General features: G+C 40.1%; 1 protein-coding gene across 17 annotated transcripts in view; it reads left to right on the top strand.

Annotated features, from left to right (window-relative positions):
* nrxn3a (neurexin 3a) overlaps positions 1–16059 on the top strand; it is a 483992-nt gene that overhangs the window by 368645 nt on the left and 99288 nt on the right. For all 17 annotated transcript variants that reach the window (XR_005130817.1, XR_005130816.1, XR_005130818.1 and 14 more), the window contains one exon: positions 5253–5434. Coding sequence is in view for 14 of the 17 variants with exons in the window: in XM_037542000.1 (XP_037397897.1) it covers positions 5253–5434 (182 nt within the window). In the remaining 3 variants the exon portion in view is untranslated. The remainder of the gene's footprint in view (positions 1–5252; positions 5435–16059) is intronic.

The following is a 16059-nucleotide window of genomic DNA, read 5'->3' as shown; positions in this document are numbered from 1 at the left end:
TTTGTGGAAAAAGTTTTAGTTGCTGGGATACAGTCAATCCTGGTTGTTGCCATGCCAACACCAGAGACAACTGTAATTTGTCAGTGAGTTTATGTTGCCCAGAGAACTTGTAGAGAGGAGAATTACCACTCTGTCTCCCAGGTTTCTCAAACACTAGAGGGCGCTCCCAAGCAAGTGCAAAATGAATGGGTCAAGATAGAGCATTTGAGCACATAGTTTATAAATGCTTTTAACTTTCAACATTTTTAATATAAAATAATACATACATTTTCTAAACAGAGAACAGTGTAAAACATTAACACTTTTTATATTTTTGAGCACAGTTGAACTCGAGTTATAGGACTTTATGGTGCCTCATGCATGTCCATTACAGCTGTGTGTGTGAGCTGCTCCACTCGCCAACCAATCAGCACTGAGTAGTGGTAATGCCAGTGTTCTGCTGCCCAAAACCCGTTTGCTGTAGAAAAAAGAAACGTGTATATATACATGCATTTTTAACAGTACATGCTATTAGAAATGAAGGTTCTGTGCAGGTACATTTCTTGTTCATCAAGGTACAAACAGTGTAAATGTTCTCTCAAAGGTACAGCAGTGGTTTTAAGGTCCAATTGTGAACCTTAAATACATTTTTCTCAGGTGAAAAGTAGATATTTGTACCTTTTCATAACCGAATGTTTTAAAACAGAACAATAAAATAAAAAGCCTGGAGACAAGACGGGGTGTATGGAGTCAGTACAACTTATAATAAAATATAATTTCAATGGTTTAGGATAGTTATGTTCCCTGACTAAAGGTACAAAGATGTACCCTTGAGGGCCCCACCAGAGTGTCAAGGGGGGCCCTGACCCAGTGACAGTTTCAGACCTTTAGTTCTGCGAGTGTACATCCTTTTACTTTCTAAAATTAAAGGAACGTTCTGGCCAAGCAATTAAAACCAATTAACTTGTCTTTTTTTAGCTGTTTATCTCCATTTACTGTCATTCATTGAGGACTCACTCGTGGTTGCCCTCTGGCGTTTGGCAGTCCTGGTTTTGATATAACAGAGGAAATGGGAAGAGGCCAGGCTCATTTTTGTCATCTTAAAAATCGCATTTGATGTGAAAGATATCAGTTCTACTTGTGTTTGAATTCATTTTACTGACATTTGAATAAATCACGCTTAGCCTTGAATCTTATTTACAAAAATATATCAACAGCCCTCCTCTATAAGGTTCATTAGGGGACCAACAGTGGTATTTTTATGGGATTGCTCTCCAAAAACCCAATTTTGGCACCTATATTTTCATATCTATGTATATCCATCGAAAGTCCTCTCCTGCTGACATACCCGAACATTTTCTGCCCGTTCACTGGTCCGCTCTGTGATGTGTTGACCGTCTGCCTGTGGACCTGCAGTCCTGATGCAGTTTTAATAGTGCTGGAGGTAGCGGAGGTCTTCGCCACGCAGCATATGCCACATTAACGTTTCATGATTGATGCTTTTTTTTCCTCTTCAAGCAGGCGACTTCAAAGGGAAGCATCCTCTTCCTCTGTGATCCCTTTCGAGGATTATAAACCAGTGCTTTTGAACCAGAAGAGCCTACAATAGCATGAATTATTTTGGGGCTTGGAGATAAGCTCAGTTAGGATAGGAAAAATTAAAATATATACCGTCTGCCGTTGTTCGTGGTCGGTAGATGAACGTTATGTGGAACTTCCATGATTATTCTCCAGTTCCATTAACACATCTGTGGCAAAATGAGATCAGGCTGATTTTTACATAGCCCCATCACGATTTAAAGAAGATTAGACCAACAAACACTGCGATGTGTACTGTATCGAGCTCTGTAATCAGGGTTTCGGTACCAGAGATACTCCCTTTATTTTTGGTAAGACGATTTGCTGGTGTATTATTATTGATGACTCACTGGTGCCGTTTTACTTTAGAAGGACTGCCCATTTAAAAACCCATTGATTCCAAAGAGAGTGAACCTTAGCGTTGCAGCAAATGTGTTATTCATTATTCTCATAAGCCTACGCTTCTTCTTAATGAAACATTTCATCCATGGCAACCATTAGAGCTAAGTCCCTAAAACCCTGGAACGCAATCCTAGAGCTTTGAGACATTTATTTGACATGTTCAAATAAGCTCTCTCTCTCTTTTCTTCCTGTTCTTAGAGCAGTGTCCTCATTTGAATGCTTATCAGGTTAAGATTTCCATTAGTGGGTTTGTTTCGTGCTAACAGGATAATTGATTAAAAGCATCTTTTCTTAATATAGACACTGCTTCGAGTAAACCGCTGATACGTCTTCCTCTTTTCAAAATGTTCTGCCACATTATTCCTTCCCTACTGAATCTGAATCACTTCCTGAACGTGCGCCTCAGCTCATCAGCATGCAAAAAGGCACACTTTGGCTTTTTAATTGTTTTAAAAGCTTCTCTCTCATTACTTGTCCAACATAAGGTACCACTAAAACGCCTTGATGTCACGTAAATGAAGCATAATAACTTTTAAGTGCTTTCAGTGTAAAGATTGAGTTCTGGTGAAAAATGAGTTTCTTTAACTCTTATGCGTCTTGAGGTCCTGAACTTCGTGTGTGCAGGATGTAGACAGCATCCGGTTCTCTTTGGTTCTTTTGTCTGGTTTCTGTGTCTTATACATTCACTGTCCACTTTATTAGAAACACCTACGTTCTGCTTCCACTCACTGGCCACTTTGCTTGATACGCCTACCTTTTTTGTCTTCTAACTGGCCAATTTATTCCAAACACCCAGCTTCTGCTTCAACTCTCTGGCCACATTATTAGAAACACCTACGTTCTACTCTCACTCACTGGCCACTTTATTTGAAACGCTTACCTTCTTTGTCCTCTTACTGGCTGCTTTATTAGAAACATCTACCATGTACTTCCATTCACTGGCCACTTTATTAGAAACACCCAGGTTCTACGTCAACTCTCTGGCCACTTTATTAGAAACATGTACATTCTACTTCCACTCACTGGTCACTTTAGTAGAAACACCTACCTTACTTGTCCTATAACTGACCACTTTATTGGAAACACCAACCTTCTACTTCAGCTCTTTGGCTACTTTGTTAGAAGCACCTACCTTGTACTTCCACTGACTGGCCAATTTATTGGAAACACCTACCTTTTTTGTTCACTAACAACCCATTTTTCCATTAAATAGCCTCTTATTAGTAAGACATAAGCTGTAGGTCCACTTGCTAGCCGCTTTATTTGAAACCCCTACTGTGTCCTTCCACTTAATGGACACTTTATTAGAAACATTTATCTTGTACTTCTGCTAACTGGCCAGTTTAAGCCCACTTCCTTCCCAGTTAATCACTGGCCATTTTTCTTCGTCACAGGCGCTGACCAGCGTTTGGGTGATTGACAGTTCTCAGTACAGCAGAGACACCGACATGATGGCTGCATGGTAGAATGTGGCTCTGGTATGAGCATGTCAGGAACGTCAGGGTTGAGTGGTACACCTCCCCAAAATATTCAGCCAAGAGCAGCTCAGAAACTGACCATAGATGGCGATCTAGAGGATTGGCTAAGGAGATGGGCGAGAGTCTGTAACAGATTCTTGCTCGATGGCTTTTCACAGGCACAGGATGAACAAGCCTGGCGTTGGGCTAAAGTATTGACAGCGAGGCTGCTGAGCTCCAGGGCCAGATGTTCCACTTGACATGGTGTTTGACTGTGGAGCCGACTGGCCAGCTGTCCCCTCCTCACCCAGAGCAGGCAGCAGTTTTTTTTTTTTTTCCAGATGAGTGATGAGGTCGCCACTGTACTCTACATGATACAGAGTAAACACTTTGTAGTCATTTGCTACCTCACTTTAGTCTTTTCACTGCACTTCAGGATAAACGCATACATGAGGTGTCAGGGCACTTCAGACTGCCTCCATTTGCTTAAGACAGTATTAGCATTAGCCCACGTTTGCACAGAACTGTGGGTTCACCTGTCAAACGAAAACCAAACAGCCGTTCTTTGATCTCTCTGTCCATGCTACGATACGTTTGCCTTCATGTAAAATGCATGATAATGGTAAAAATTCATTCATCAAAATCTCCCGCTGCTACTCCCTGGACAGAGCTATATTTAACTGGTATAGGTCACAGCATTTTCCCACAGCCCCTTTGGAGATTTCCATCCCCAAGAATTATGGCTTCTGTGACCCAGGTGCAGGCATTATTCATGTTAAAGCCCCAATCAGAAGCGGTACAAGGTGCAGAGGAGAAAAGTCACTGACAACTTAAAAATGCCAGGCTCATTCTCACAAAGTCTTTGGCCTAGTTGTCTAAACTCGAAGAGGACATTTTAATGGTGTGCTGTAGTTTTTTTGTATTATCGTCATTAAATTTCCATGTGACTGGAGGCCATTTGTAGAGCTGGCTGGCGAACAGTCTCTGCGCATAAAAACAGAAGGGTATCTATTACTGCTTTACAGGCCTTTTATTCTGAACCACAGCTTATCCATCGCTCCATATGCTGCCTGCACATGCTTTAAGTGTGAAAATGCTTTACAGGGCCCATAAGCCTACATTATTTCTATATTTTAGTTTTTTATGTTATCCACTCTTAACATTTGTGTGGTTTTATGTACCAAAAACAGTCATTCATTTTTATGAGTTTCCAAACTCTCTTTATGCCTTAGAATTACTACTGTTACTGTGCCTCTAAGGCTGATATATGCAAAAGAACCCTGTTCTGATTGTCTGCCTCATTCAGAAAGAAGTCCAGGCTGAAACACTGCTTATCACTTCAGTGTTTGTGGGTGGAGCTAAACTGCTGTAGGCTGAATAGGTGGATATATGTTGATTTTTGTAACATCACAGACAACAAGCTGCTTTTGCAGCATAGTTTCCATATATGGGTTGTATAAACTGAGGAGTATGTTTGCAGACAAACTTATTTAAAAAGAAAAAAAAGCAAGAAAAATTGTTTTACATCGTTGAATGGTAAAAACAAGCTTACACCATGTTTCAAACCATGAAAAACATCAGGCTTCTTTCATAGATCAGTAATTGTTACTGTCTCTGTCAGTTGCTACTGTTATCACTTTCTAGTAATTACTGAAAATGAGTTGCTGCCCACTGGGTTTGTTCTGTGATGCCTTTTTGTGCTTTTGTATGATATCAAACTTCAAAAAATCACTGAATCATTCAGCTCTGTAATGTGTGCTTTTCACACTTTTAAAGATGTTAATTTTGTGTCTCACAATCTTCTTTTGTCTTCTGTTTTGTTTATTGTCTCCGTAGCTGGAACAACGTATATCTTTGGTAAAGGCGGCGGTCTCATCAGCTTTAACTGGCCAGCTAATGAACGGCCGAGCACACGCACGGACAGACTGACTGTGGGCTTCAGCACCTCACTGAAGGACAGCATTCTGGTGCGGATCGACAGCGCCCCAGGCCTGGGAGACTACCTCATGCTCCATATCGTGAGTCACAGCCATTTTCTGTCCGATCTCTGTCTGTCTGTCGGTGCGCAAGTTCACAAGATGCCTAATATATGTTCTGATGATTCCAGCCACCCCCCCCCCCCTCATAAAAGACAAACAAAAAAATGAAAACAAAAATGAAACATACAGTAGCCCTTGCAGTGCCCAAAGCCTTAAGAAGCCAGTAGTCCATTAATAGGCTGCATATTACTGTTTTGTAAAGTAGTAACTACAGTGGAAAAAGCATTTACTAGAGCACTCATCATATTTTGAGCATGTTAGATGTCCATTATTATGCCCTTTTTACACCTTATAATGCCACTTCCTTGTATTTAACTAAAAAGAAACAGTGAGTAGTAATTAAATGCCTTAATAATTACATTATTAAGCAGTAACTTGAGTGAATTAAGCATTTCTTCAGAGCACTTATTAAACCTTATTGTAATGCTCTTTTTAAGCTGTAGAATGTCAGTAGCTGGTAATTCACAGGCTACTTATTACTACATTATTAAGCAGTAACTGGAGAGAATTAAGCACTTTCCAGTCCACTTTTGTGTTGTATAATTAGTCTCAACACAAGAAAATTTGATAATTTACTACTCTATTTTACTTTGTTAACTAAGGTGAGTTAAAAATTCTAGCACAGGTTTGTGTATGATATAATGTATAGGTAACTACTTCACTTTACGTAGTAATGGACAGAATAATAATGGACAACAAGTCTTGATGTATAATCACCTACACCATATTGCTAAAAGTATTCTCACCCATCCAAATCATTGAATTCAGCAGTTTCAAGCACTTCTGTGGCCACAGGTGTATAAAACCAAGCACCTAGGCCTGCAGACTGCTTCTACAGACATTAGTGAAAGAATGGGTCGCGCTCAGGAGCTCAGTGAATTCCAGTGTGGTACCGTGATCGGACGCCACCTGTGGAACAACTGTCAGTGGGATTATAACAACATGGAAGCGATTGGGAACGACAGCAACTCAGTCACAGAGTGGTCGGCCATGTAAAATGACAGAGCAGGGTCAGCAGATGCTGAGGGGCATAGTGTGAAGAGGTCACCGACTTTTTGCAGAGAAAATATCTGAATTTACATCCAAATCGTAAGGCAAATTATTCAGTAACTGCATAAAATAAATGCAATTTTTTATTTATTTATTTTTAAAAGCTCCCTCAGTTGAACAAAAAAATATGTTTTATGATCACACATATTGCTATACGCTTACGATATACTGCTGAAAGCCAAAAATCTTAGACGCTCTTTGTATTTTATAAAAGTCACTTTTACAGAGCAGATCACTGAAGAGGCACCATCTGTTTAAGTTTAAAGCCCAGATTTGTGGAAAAATGGCTCGACTTTCAGTAGAAAAAATTATAAGGGTTTAAAATTACATCACCATCTATTTGACTGGAAAGAAGACAATTACAGCCTCATACGACACCCAGCTTCTGAATGTAGCTTATGAAATATGAAAGTAATGAAGAATATGCCGAAGTGCCTTTTGGAACTACCAGTGGTCTCAAAGAGTTGAAAACGTTAAGTAACATGGAATGTGATGATTCTGGCCAGCACGTTAAAACCTGCAGCAGTTGGCAACACTAAAGCCCCTCCTCCTGTTCAGCATCATCTGAGTTGATGATGTCTCTGGCACGGTCATTTACTCCCCCCCTTACCTACAGCAGAGCCATTACTAAAGCAAAGCTCTCTCACTCAGACAGACGAATTGGCTACGTTCTGTCAGAATGGAGATGTGTTTAGTTGTTTCTGAGGCATGTCATTTGCATTGGAGCACCTAATGAAAGCAATTTGACCTCCATTTGGGCAGAGCGCTCACTCCACACAGGCGGCAGATGCCAGTTCTGTGGTCCAGCAGATCCTGGAAGTGATGACAATCAGCACCCCGACGATTACAGAAATGATTTCGATCCAAAAGATCAAGTGTTGCCTGTTGTGGTATCTGATGCAGGTGTGGTTTAATCTGTGGCTAATCTCTGCTGCAGATGGGAGATGAGATGTGTTTGCACGTTTGCTGAGGCGGAGTGTGTACAATGTTCTTAGAGCGGCGATGACGTGGCAAAAGCTTCTTCACTCCCTCTGAACTCCATCACATCTTCATCTCCATGTCTTTAGGGCAGTGAAAATAAAATCTGACGTTTGAATATTTATTACATTCAGACAAAAAAAAAATTTCACATTTCAATTATTTGTTTCCTCTGCTGAGGCTCCAGGACAACTAGCTGCTATCACGAACTACAGCTACCAAACAGAGGGAAACCATGCTATAACAAACAAAACAACCATTCATTTTGGCTTTGATTAGAAATGTATGGGGCTCTTCATAACATGGGGATATTTGAGATACCAGACAAGTTTTCAGAAGCACAGTTAATCTGAATGAGGTAACATGTTTATGAACTGAATAATGTTAATGGGCTAAAACGCTCAGTGATCTGCTTCACACTGTAAACCCTGAAAAGGTCAGATCAGTTTTGAAAATCATACAGTTGAATACACACAAGCTTTACAGTTAAAACAAGTCTTAGTATTCATCACACAAACTGTACTGCAGCAGAAATGAGCGTTTAAGTGCAAGAAAACATTTACATTATTTAATTTATGAATTTTCACAACATTGGCATAACTGTATTGTATTTCATAAAGTTTTCAGAATTCCAAACACTTATGACTGCTTTGAGGAAAAACTACTGAGTTCGCAGTAATTTGTGTTGTTACAACCAAGCGGACTACTAAGCAGAAACACTATATACACACACATACATGTGTACATTTATATATATATATATATATATATATATATATATATATTCTGTGAATTTCATGAAGAATGGACCAATAGAAATGGCCAAAATTTACTTTGAAAAAAGTCTGGGTCCATTGACTTACATTCAAAGTAAAGTATGTTTTATCTTCTCTTACTTAAACTTCTATAGAACATGTGAGCATGATCTTTAAGTAAATTTAGAGCTAATAACCGGAAATCAACGAACTCACTAGGAATTCTGAGTGACTCCGCCCTGTACTCTCTTATTGCTTGTCTTTTTGAGTTTGTTCTACTGACAACTAATTATACTAGAATTTTCAACTATGACTATATGCCTGGATGAAAACAACTAAACAGCATAGTTACTTAATATTCACCTTATGTTACAGACTTTTATGTTCACTGTGTTCTCTCAGCACAGCCATGCTTCTTATCTTCTGATGACGGCAGTATCTGTGGCTTGAAGAGTTTTTGGAAAACTTCCTCTTAAAGATACTGTATGTCAGAATATACCTGTAAAAACCTTTTATACAGCCATCTTGCAGGTCACCACCACCCAAGCTGGGAAAGTTCAATATTTGACAGACGAACAAGGAGAAAATTTTTATTTCATTTCTGATCCCACCTGACAGCCCTGCTAGTCGTTAATCGTGATAACAAAGCACAGAAAGAAACAGAAAGAAGTGTCTGACATTAGAATGACTGAGATAAACATGCATATGGCCACATCCACGCAAGCATATGATACAATGATGTGTCAGTAGTAGTGGGGTCAAACTTGACTAAACAGAGTTGGGTAGTCTGACTGTTCACACCATCTGTAGTAGTTGAGGCTGAAGCCCAGCTGCATAGTGCTGTATGTTGCTATGATAGAACCCACAATTTTAGCACTTAAAGCCATACATTCAGCAGACTACACTGAACAGTGTTTGCAGGAGACCTATGAATAAATTAACCAGCAGCTACTTGAACCACTTACTGTAGATGTTAATGATATATACACACATTTTCAACTCACTGTTGCTCTCACTGGACACCATGTGAAGGTTTCAGGTTCACTTTTACTGTGATTGAAAGTAATAAACACATTCTGATGGAGCTTATCTTGCTCACTAAACAAAATGAAGAAAAAAAATCTTTCTTTCTGGTCAAATTCAAGAATGTGATACACACACACACACACACACACACACACTGGCCACTTTATTAGATACACCTGTTCAATTGTTTGTTAACACAAATAGCTAATCAGCCAATCACATGGCCACAACTCAATGCATTTAGGCATGTAGAGGTGGTCAAGACAACTTGCTGAAGTGCAGACCGAGCATCAGAACGGGGAAGAAAGGGGATTTAAGTGACTTTGAACGTGGCGTGGTTGTTGGTTGCAGACGGGCTGGTCTGAGTATTTCAGAAACTGCTGATCTGCTGGGATTTTCACACACAGCCATCTCTAGGGTTTACAGAGAACGGTCCGAAAAAGAGGAAATATCCAGTGAGGGGCAGCTGTGTGGGTGGACGAAAATGCCTTGTTGATGTGAGAGGTCAGAGCAGAATGGGCAGAGGAACGTTTCCAACACCTTGTTGAAAGTGTGGCATGAAGAATTAAGGCAGTTCTGAAGGCCAAAGGGGGTCCAGCCTTTTACTAGCAAGGTGTAACTAATTAAGTGGCCAGTGAGTGTGTGTATATATATACACTATGTGTGTGTAAAAGTACTTTCCTACTTTCATATATTTAGTTATTTAAACCCATATCTTTATATATAATCCTTTATATTTTGACATTTTTGTCTTTAATGGTCATGAAACAGTTGTGTACTTAAACATTTCCATCCAGAATGAAAACTGAATGCAAATGCTGTTCATTCTGGAATTAACTATGTAAATAATTATGGAATATAAATCAAATGGCAGTAATAACTGTACACTTCTAAGGCTTTCTGTTCTCACCACTGACCCTCTGTTTTGTAGAGCACAGTGTCTTTGTGTGTGGAGGTAGCTGGAGGGCCAGGCACTCTGACAAGCGTGAACAACATTTATTCTCTGGCTCGCCTGTGCTTATTAATAATTAAGCTGTGAATGATGATGTATTAGAGTGCTGTGGGCGCAGGCAGCTGTTGATATTTGTATTGGGTTTTAATGTGTCTGAATCAATGTTAGACTCCTGGCTGCGCTGCAGTCTCACCTTTATCAATGCCCTTACTGTGTAGTTAAACACCTCTGAACAATAAGGAAGCATTTGTAGGGCTCCTTCAGCTGAGATCTACAGCGCTCAGCTCAAATAACTGATGCCAGTACATTTGAGATTCAGATTCTCCCTTTGAGTTCAGCTCACTTCACTCATGACAAGGTCTCTTCTATGGCAGGAAGTGGTCAGGTTGTGAATAATTCAGCAGTCATGCGATGGACGCTAGCGTGGTAATTAACCTGCTGTTCTCAAAGACAAAAGGAGACATTTTTAGACATTGTTTATCAGCAGGGGGAGGTAGTAAGCTTATAAATAATGTATGGGATAGAGAGCTACCTCTTTTCTCTCTTTCTCTCTTTCTTTTTCCATCTCTCTCTTTAAAGGGAGAGCTACCTTCCAACTACAATCCAGTAAGCTGCCCTGCCCCTTACTTAACACTAATACATCTGATCCATCCAATCAGGGACTTGGGCAGAGGTTGATTAGCTGGAGCAGATTTGGCCAGTTGTGGTCAGAACTAGGCTCTGCAGGAAGGCAGCTCTCCAGAACCAGTAATAGAGAACACTGCACTAAAGGGGTGCATTAAAGTGTCATTAGACCTCTTCAGGTTTAATATTTGATTAATCCAGAAATGCGTTTTTACTCCCTGGTCAATTTTAATGAACATGTTTTGTAACTTTTCTTAACCGTTAGAACACCTACACAAAAACAGCTATTTCTCTATTTCACCGACCCTCATAAAGTGTAACGCAGCATTTACATTGGTCCAGCGTGGCTACAGACCACAATGGATCCCATTTCAAGTCCTAGGAGAAACGCCATGTCAGTCAGATGTAACCATGTGTTGTGTGATAGAATCAGTACGCAGAGTTTTGGTCATGTGGTACATCAAAAATAGGAGTTAAACTTTATGCAAATGATTCTGTGACACATTTAACCAATCAGAAGGGAGATTTTGTTTGTACGATTAGGATCTGCAATTCAATATAATAAGCATTCTTCCTAATTTTCAAAATTTCAAATATTCACATGCCTCTTGACTTCAAAGGCAAGTGGAAAGTTAATAACAGTTAATAAGATGTTAATATAAAGAAAAGACTGAAATCACTCCAGGATATGATTAATCAAATTCTCCCAATTAATCCAAATTTGTCTCCCAAAACCAAATCTGTCCATGTTTAATCAGCATTTTGGAGAATATGATGCATACAATGTTTAATAATTACATAAATATTGACTTAGCAAGACTAACACCCATGCATAGCCTACTGCAGAGGGGGGACGTGTTTAGATGCTTCTTAGAAGTGAACACTAAGTTTGGCTGTCTAATAAAAGGTGAACTGAGTTCCACAGTTTGAAAGCAGAATAACTGAACGAGTCTCTCTGTGTTTACTGTATTTTACAGAGGGTGTTTGCAGAAGGTCAGTATCTGCAGATCTAAGATCACATGCTAGAACATAAACACACACACACACACACACAAACACACGCACACACACTGTGACATAAGCAGAGCTTAAAATGTATTTAGAGCCTTAAAAACTAGCAGCAGAACGGTAAAATCTATTCTGAACTATACAGGTTGCCAATGCATTTCATTAAAACAGATCTGATCTCTCTGTTTTGTCTTTGTTAGGATGTGAGCTGATGCATTTTGTACAAGTTGTAAAGGATGTACTGTTTTCTTAGGAAGTCCAGGAAGGAGATCATTACAGTGACCGACGCTGCTTGCAACAAATGCATAAACAAATTTCTCTTTTCGCATTGCTCCGAGATAGAAAAGGCCAAACAACAAAACCTCTCATGATACATGACAGCACATGGCATGTTTATAGCATGGTTATGTCAGTGTCATGTAGCAGGATTCAAATAAAGTGTTGCCCATCCAACAATAAAGGCAGCATGGAGCTTCTTTTATAGCTCATAGACAGGTATAATTCCACTGATCCATTTCACTGTGATCAGTATGGACATGCACACTTACCAACTACACTGGGGCAGATTGTATAAGGTAAAGAAGACACAGACTACATTTGCGCAGAGTTTGTACAAAAATAGAGATTTCAGGTGACACAAGTTACTGCCCAAAATTTTTAGCTTGAGGTTATTGTCAGTTGATGCAGTTTAGCTTTAAAGAGGAAGAAACAAATGTTTCACCTAGTTAAATTTGCTCGTAAATGAGTGACCTTGTAGTTTAATGGCAGGCTGGCCCTCTTTTTTTTATTATTTTTAATTTTTTTATTTTTTTGTCGGCGAGTGAACAGGGAATTTTTGTCTTTCTGACTCCATCTGTCCACTAGTTTTATTGTGGCTTGTGGCGATCCAGAGGGAGCCCCAAAGCCCTAGAATGGGCTACGACCAAGGGCAGAGCACTAGACTCTTAGTCCTGCTCCAAGCCCTCTGTTCACTAGGCACACACATGCACACCCCATTCTGCCACTTTAGCAGCATCGATGGGAAAAAGCAGTAAGCTCCCGCTGCCAAATCAACTCAGATCTGGAGCACTATTTAAGAGCAGTGGGGATTGAGCTGCCCGTTTTCTAAGTGCCCTTTCTAAACCTACATAAGTAGCGGTTGGTACTTTGCCTTTGATGTTGATGTTATGTGATTTTGGCTTTAATTACATCCAGGATACTTTGCAAGCTTTAAGACTTTCTGAATGTTCAAGGAGTTCTGTGAGACCACTCTTCAGTTATTTGATTTCCAGTCAAAACAACCAAGAATAAGTTGCTCATTTTCAAATGTTTCTGAGGAGATTCGATATAGAATAATCCACTTGCACATGGAAGAGACTCACAACAACTGCGATTCCTGGTAGACCACCAAAACTGTCCTTGTCAGATCTGAGATTCAGATTCGGACTCTGAAACAGGTTGTTTTGACTGGAAATCAAATAACTGAAGAGTGGTCTCACAGAACTCCTTGAACATTCAGAAAGTCTTAAAGCTTGCAAAATATCTTGATCGTAAATCAAGGGATCGAACTCGCGATCTCCTGATGATGGGGCCAACGCTTAGACGGTTGCGCCACTCGGGAGCCCTGAGCTTTAGAATTTAAGCATTTCTTGTTTCAATGAGCTACGAGTGAGAAATAGTTAATAAAGGTAGCATTTTAAAGCATGTACTATGGTGGACGTAGTAGGGATATGCATTGTTTTTCCAATGGGAACTTGTGGAAGGTGTTGTATTGATCCTTAAAAGCTTAATTATCATTTGTATTCATTTTGCTATCAACTTTATCCTCTGCTAACCCTGACATTGTTTGCAGGTGAGTATGTGCGACAGGCCAGACGATAGCTGCTGTCCCTGGGGTTCTTAATGCTAGTGGATTCTCGCTAGCTTCTATTGGACTGAAACTGATCGAGCCATTTCTGACAGTAAATGTCTATCCTTTGGCCTTTTGGAGTGGCTGGTAGCTGTGGAATACCTTGTTGGACCATGTCCCAGAGCTATGGAAATGTCAGCACCGCTGCCCTTCAAACATGCCACCTCTGAAATGGCAAACCCAATGATGGAGTCTGCTAACAGAGCACCATAAGGCTGGCATTTTACTGTGAACCATAAACCTGTAACTGTACGACTCAAGCTGTCAAGACTGTAGCGTAATACCAATAACTGCCTACTTTTTATCAGGCGAAAGAATAAAAAAGAACCGTTTTTCTGGTTCCCTGCCTCTTTTGGACTGTCATCGTCTTGTCAGGTTGAATAAGGTATGGTTTATTTGTTAACTCCAATTAGCGGAACAATCCAAAGCCGGGGCATAAAAGCTACGAACATCTGTCCACAGTATGGCTGCAGTGCTTTAGCAGACAGTGGTTTTCGCTGCACTTCACTCCCCCTCAAAGCATGGGAAGCTGCATCAGTGATGGGGAGTGGGTGTCCAAATGCACCATCTGCTTCTGGTCATACTTGCCAAGGATTCTCCTCCCGACGTATTCAAAAAAAAGAGAGAGCAAGAGAAAGAGAGAGAGAATGACACCAGTTAAGATTTCCATGATGTTCACGCAAATTCCCCCACTCAGCAATTTTGTTTGAATGCCAGTCCGCGTTCACTGTCCACTAATTGGAGAAAGTTTGGAGTGAAGAAAGCGAAAATGCATGTTTAATCTACTCTTTCCTCTCCTCTAATGTATGAACGGCCCTCCCTTCACAGAGCTGTGCATTTGTTGTACGAATACTCTCTAGTCATTAACGGCAAATGCCTTCATTCCTACTGCTTAACAGCAGGAGGTAACTGTATAATTAGGGTACAAAACTAAATGGATCTACAAATTGCTTTTGCTCCGGCACACATTTTGCAGATACATGGGTGGTCAGAAACTTTCAATTTACTTTAAAGGTCCTCTCCACACCCCACACGGAAAACTGTGCATTATTCCCTACCCTGTTAACCAGAGCATTTAGGTATTTAGGAACATGCAATTAGTCCAGATATGCTGGGGAGGAAATTATAAGGTCCAGCCACTCGTTTAAAAAGCTCTGTGTTTTTCACACCTCTACAGCAGAGCAAATGGTCAAAGTGACTCAGAAAGCAGCAAGTCTTTGCCAAGAAAACCTGTTGTCAAATTCCTATGAATGTGAATGATCTAAATATACTGGAAATCAATACCGGTCTCTTTTAATCAGTAGCCAGCATAACCACATGTTACTTGTTGATTTTCTATCCCGCTAACCTTTCCGGGGCTCGGGGGAAAACGGACATAATTATAGCCGCTGGCTTCATGTACTTGCATAGTGTTTAGAACACCAAACTCAACAGACAGTACATCTTACCTACGTTGCCTGCATATACGTAGCTGTGCCAAAGTGTTAGGCCTTCTGGAATAATACGTAAAGGGATTTATCTTCACATTTGGAAAAACAATCCAAAACCTAGTTTTTCTAACCAGTCATTCATTAAATTAAATCAGATGGAGCTTAACAAATGGCTGGACTACAGCAAAAGTCAGGAACCAAACCTATGACCAGTATATTAATAACTTTACTAAAAAATAGGAAAATCTTATGTTTTGAGATGATAACTACAAGAAAATGTTTTTCTTTTCTTTGGAGAAAACTTTACAGCTCCACACCAGGTAATTAAATCACCGTATACAAAGTCTGTTATAAGAAAAACAAAAACTTTCTGTCCTCTCCATAGACTAATCAAAGCTGAAACGCCTCTAGTGTTTATTTTATTCGAGACCAGGAAAGAACAGGAAGAGACTTTTAATGAGTTTGTTAATATGGGGCTGTTTAGCCCCTGCTGGTTGCTTCTTGGGGTCAAGAGGTAGAGTTGGGTTTTTAGAAACATGCTTATTCATTCAATGTGGAGGAAAAGTTAGTTTTTGCTGTTTTTGCTTGTTCAATACTCAATACACAGATTACAACAATCTGAATGGGGACATTGGGTTTTCTAGTTATAGAAATAATAATAATAATAAATCAATTTAATTTATATAGTGGCAAAACCTAAGGACACTTTACAAAAGTAACAAAATACATAGTCAACAATAATGGGAGGGGGGATTATGGGTGGTTGTGGGCTAGAGTTTAGGGAACCAGCCTTGTGACCATCAGTTCGATCCCCTGAGCTGACAGGACGTGACCGAGGTGCCCTTGAGCAAGGCACCTAACCCCCAACTGCTCCCCAGGTGCTGTAGATAGGC

Source organism: Pygocentrus nattereri, chromosome 10, assembly GCF_015220715.1.
Source record: "Pygocentrus nattereri isolate fPygNat1 chromosome 10, fPygNat1.pri, whole genome shotgun sequence".
In the NCBI taxonomy this organism is placed as follows: Eukaryota; Metazoa; Chordata; class Actinopteri; order Characiformes; family Serrasalmidae; genus Pygocentrus; species Pygocentrus nattereri.
The sequence above is the reverse complement of the archived record's forward strand: the minus strand, read 5'-3'. Positions and strand labels throughout refer to the sequence as shown.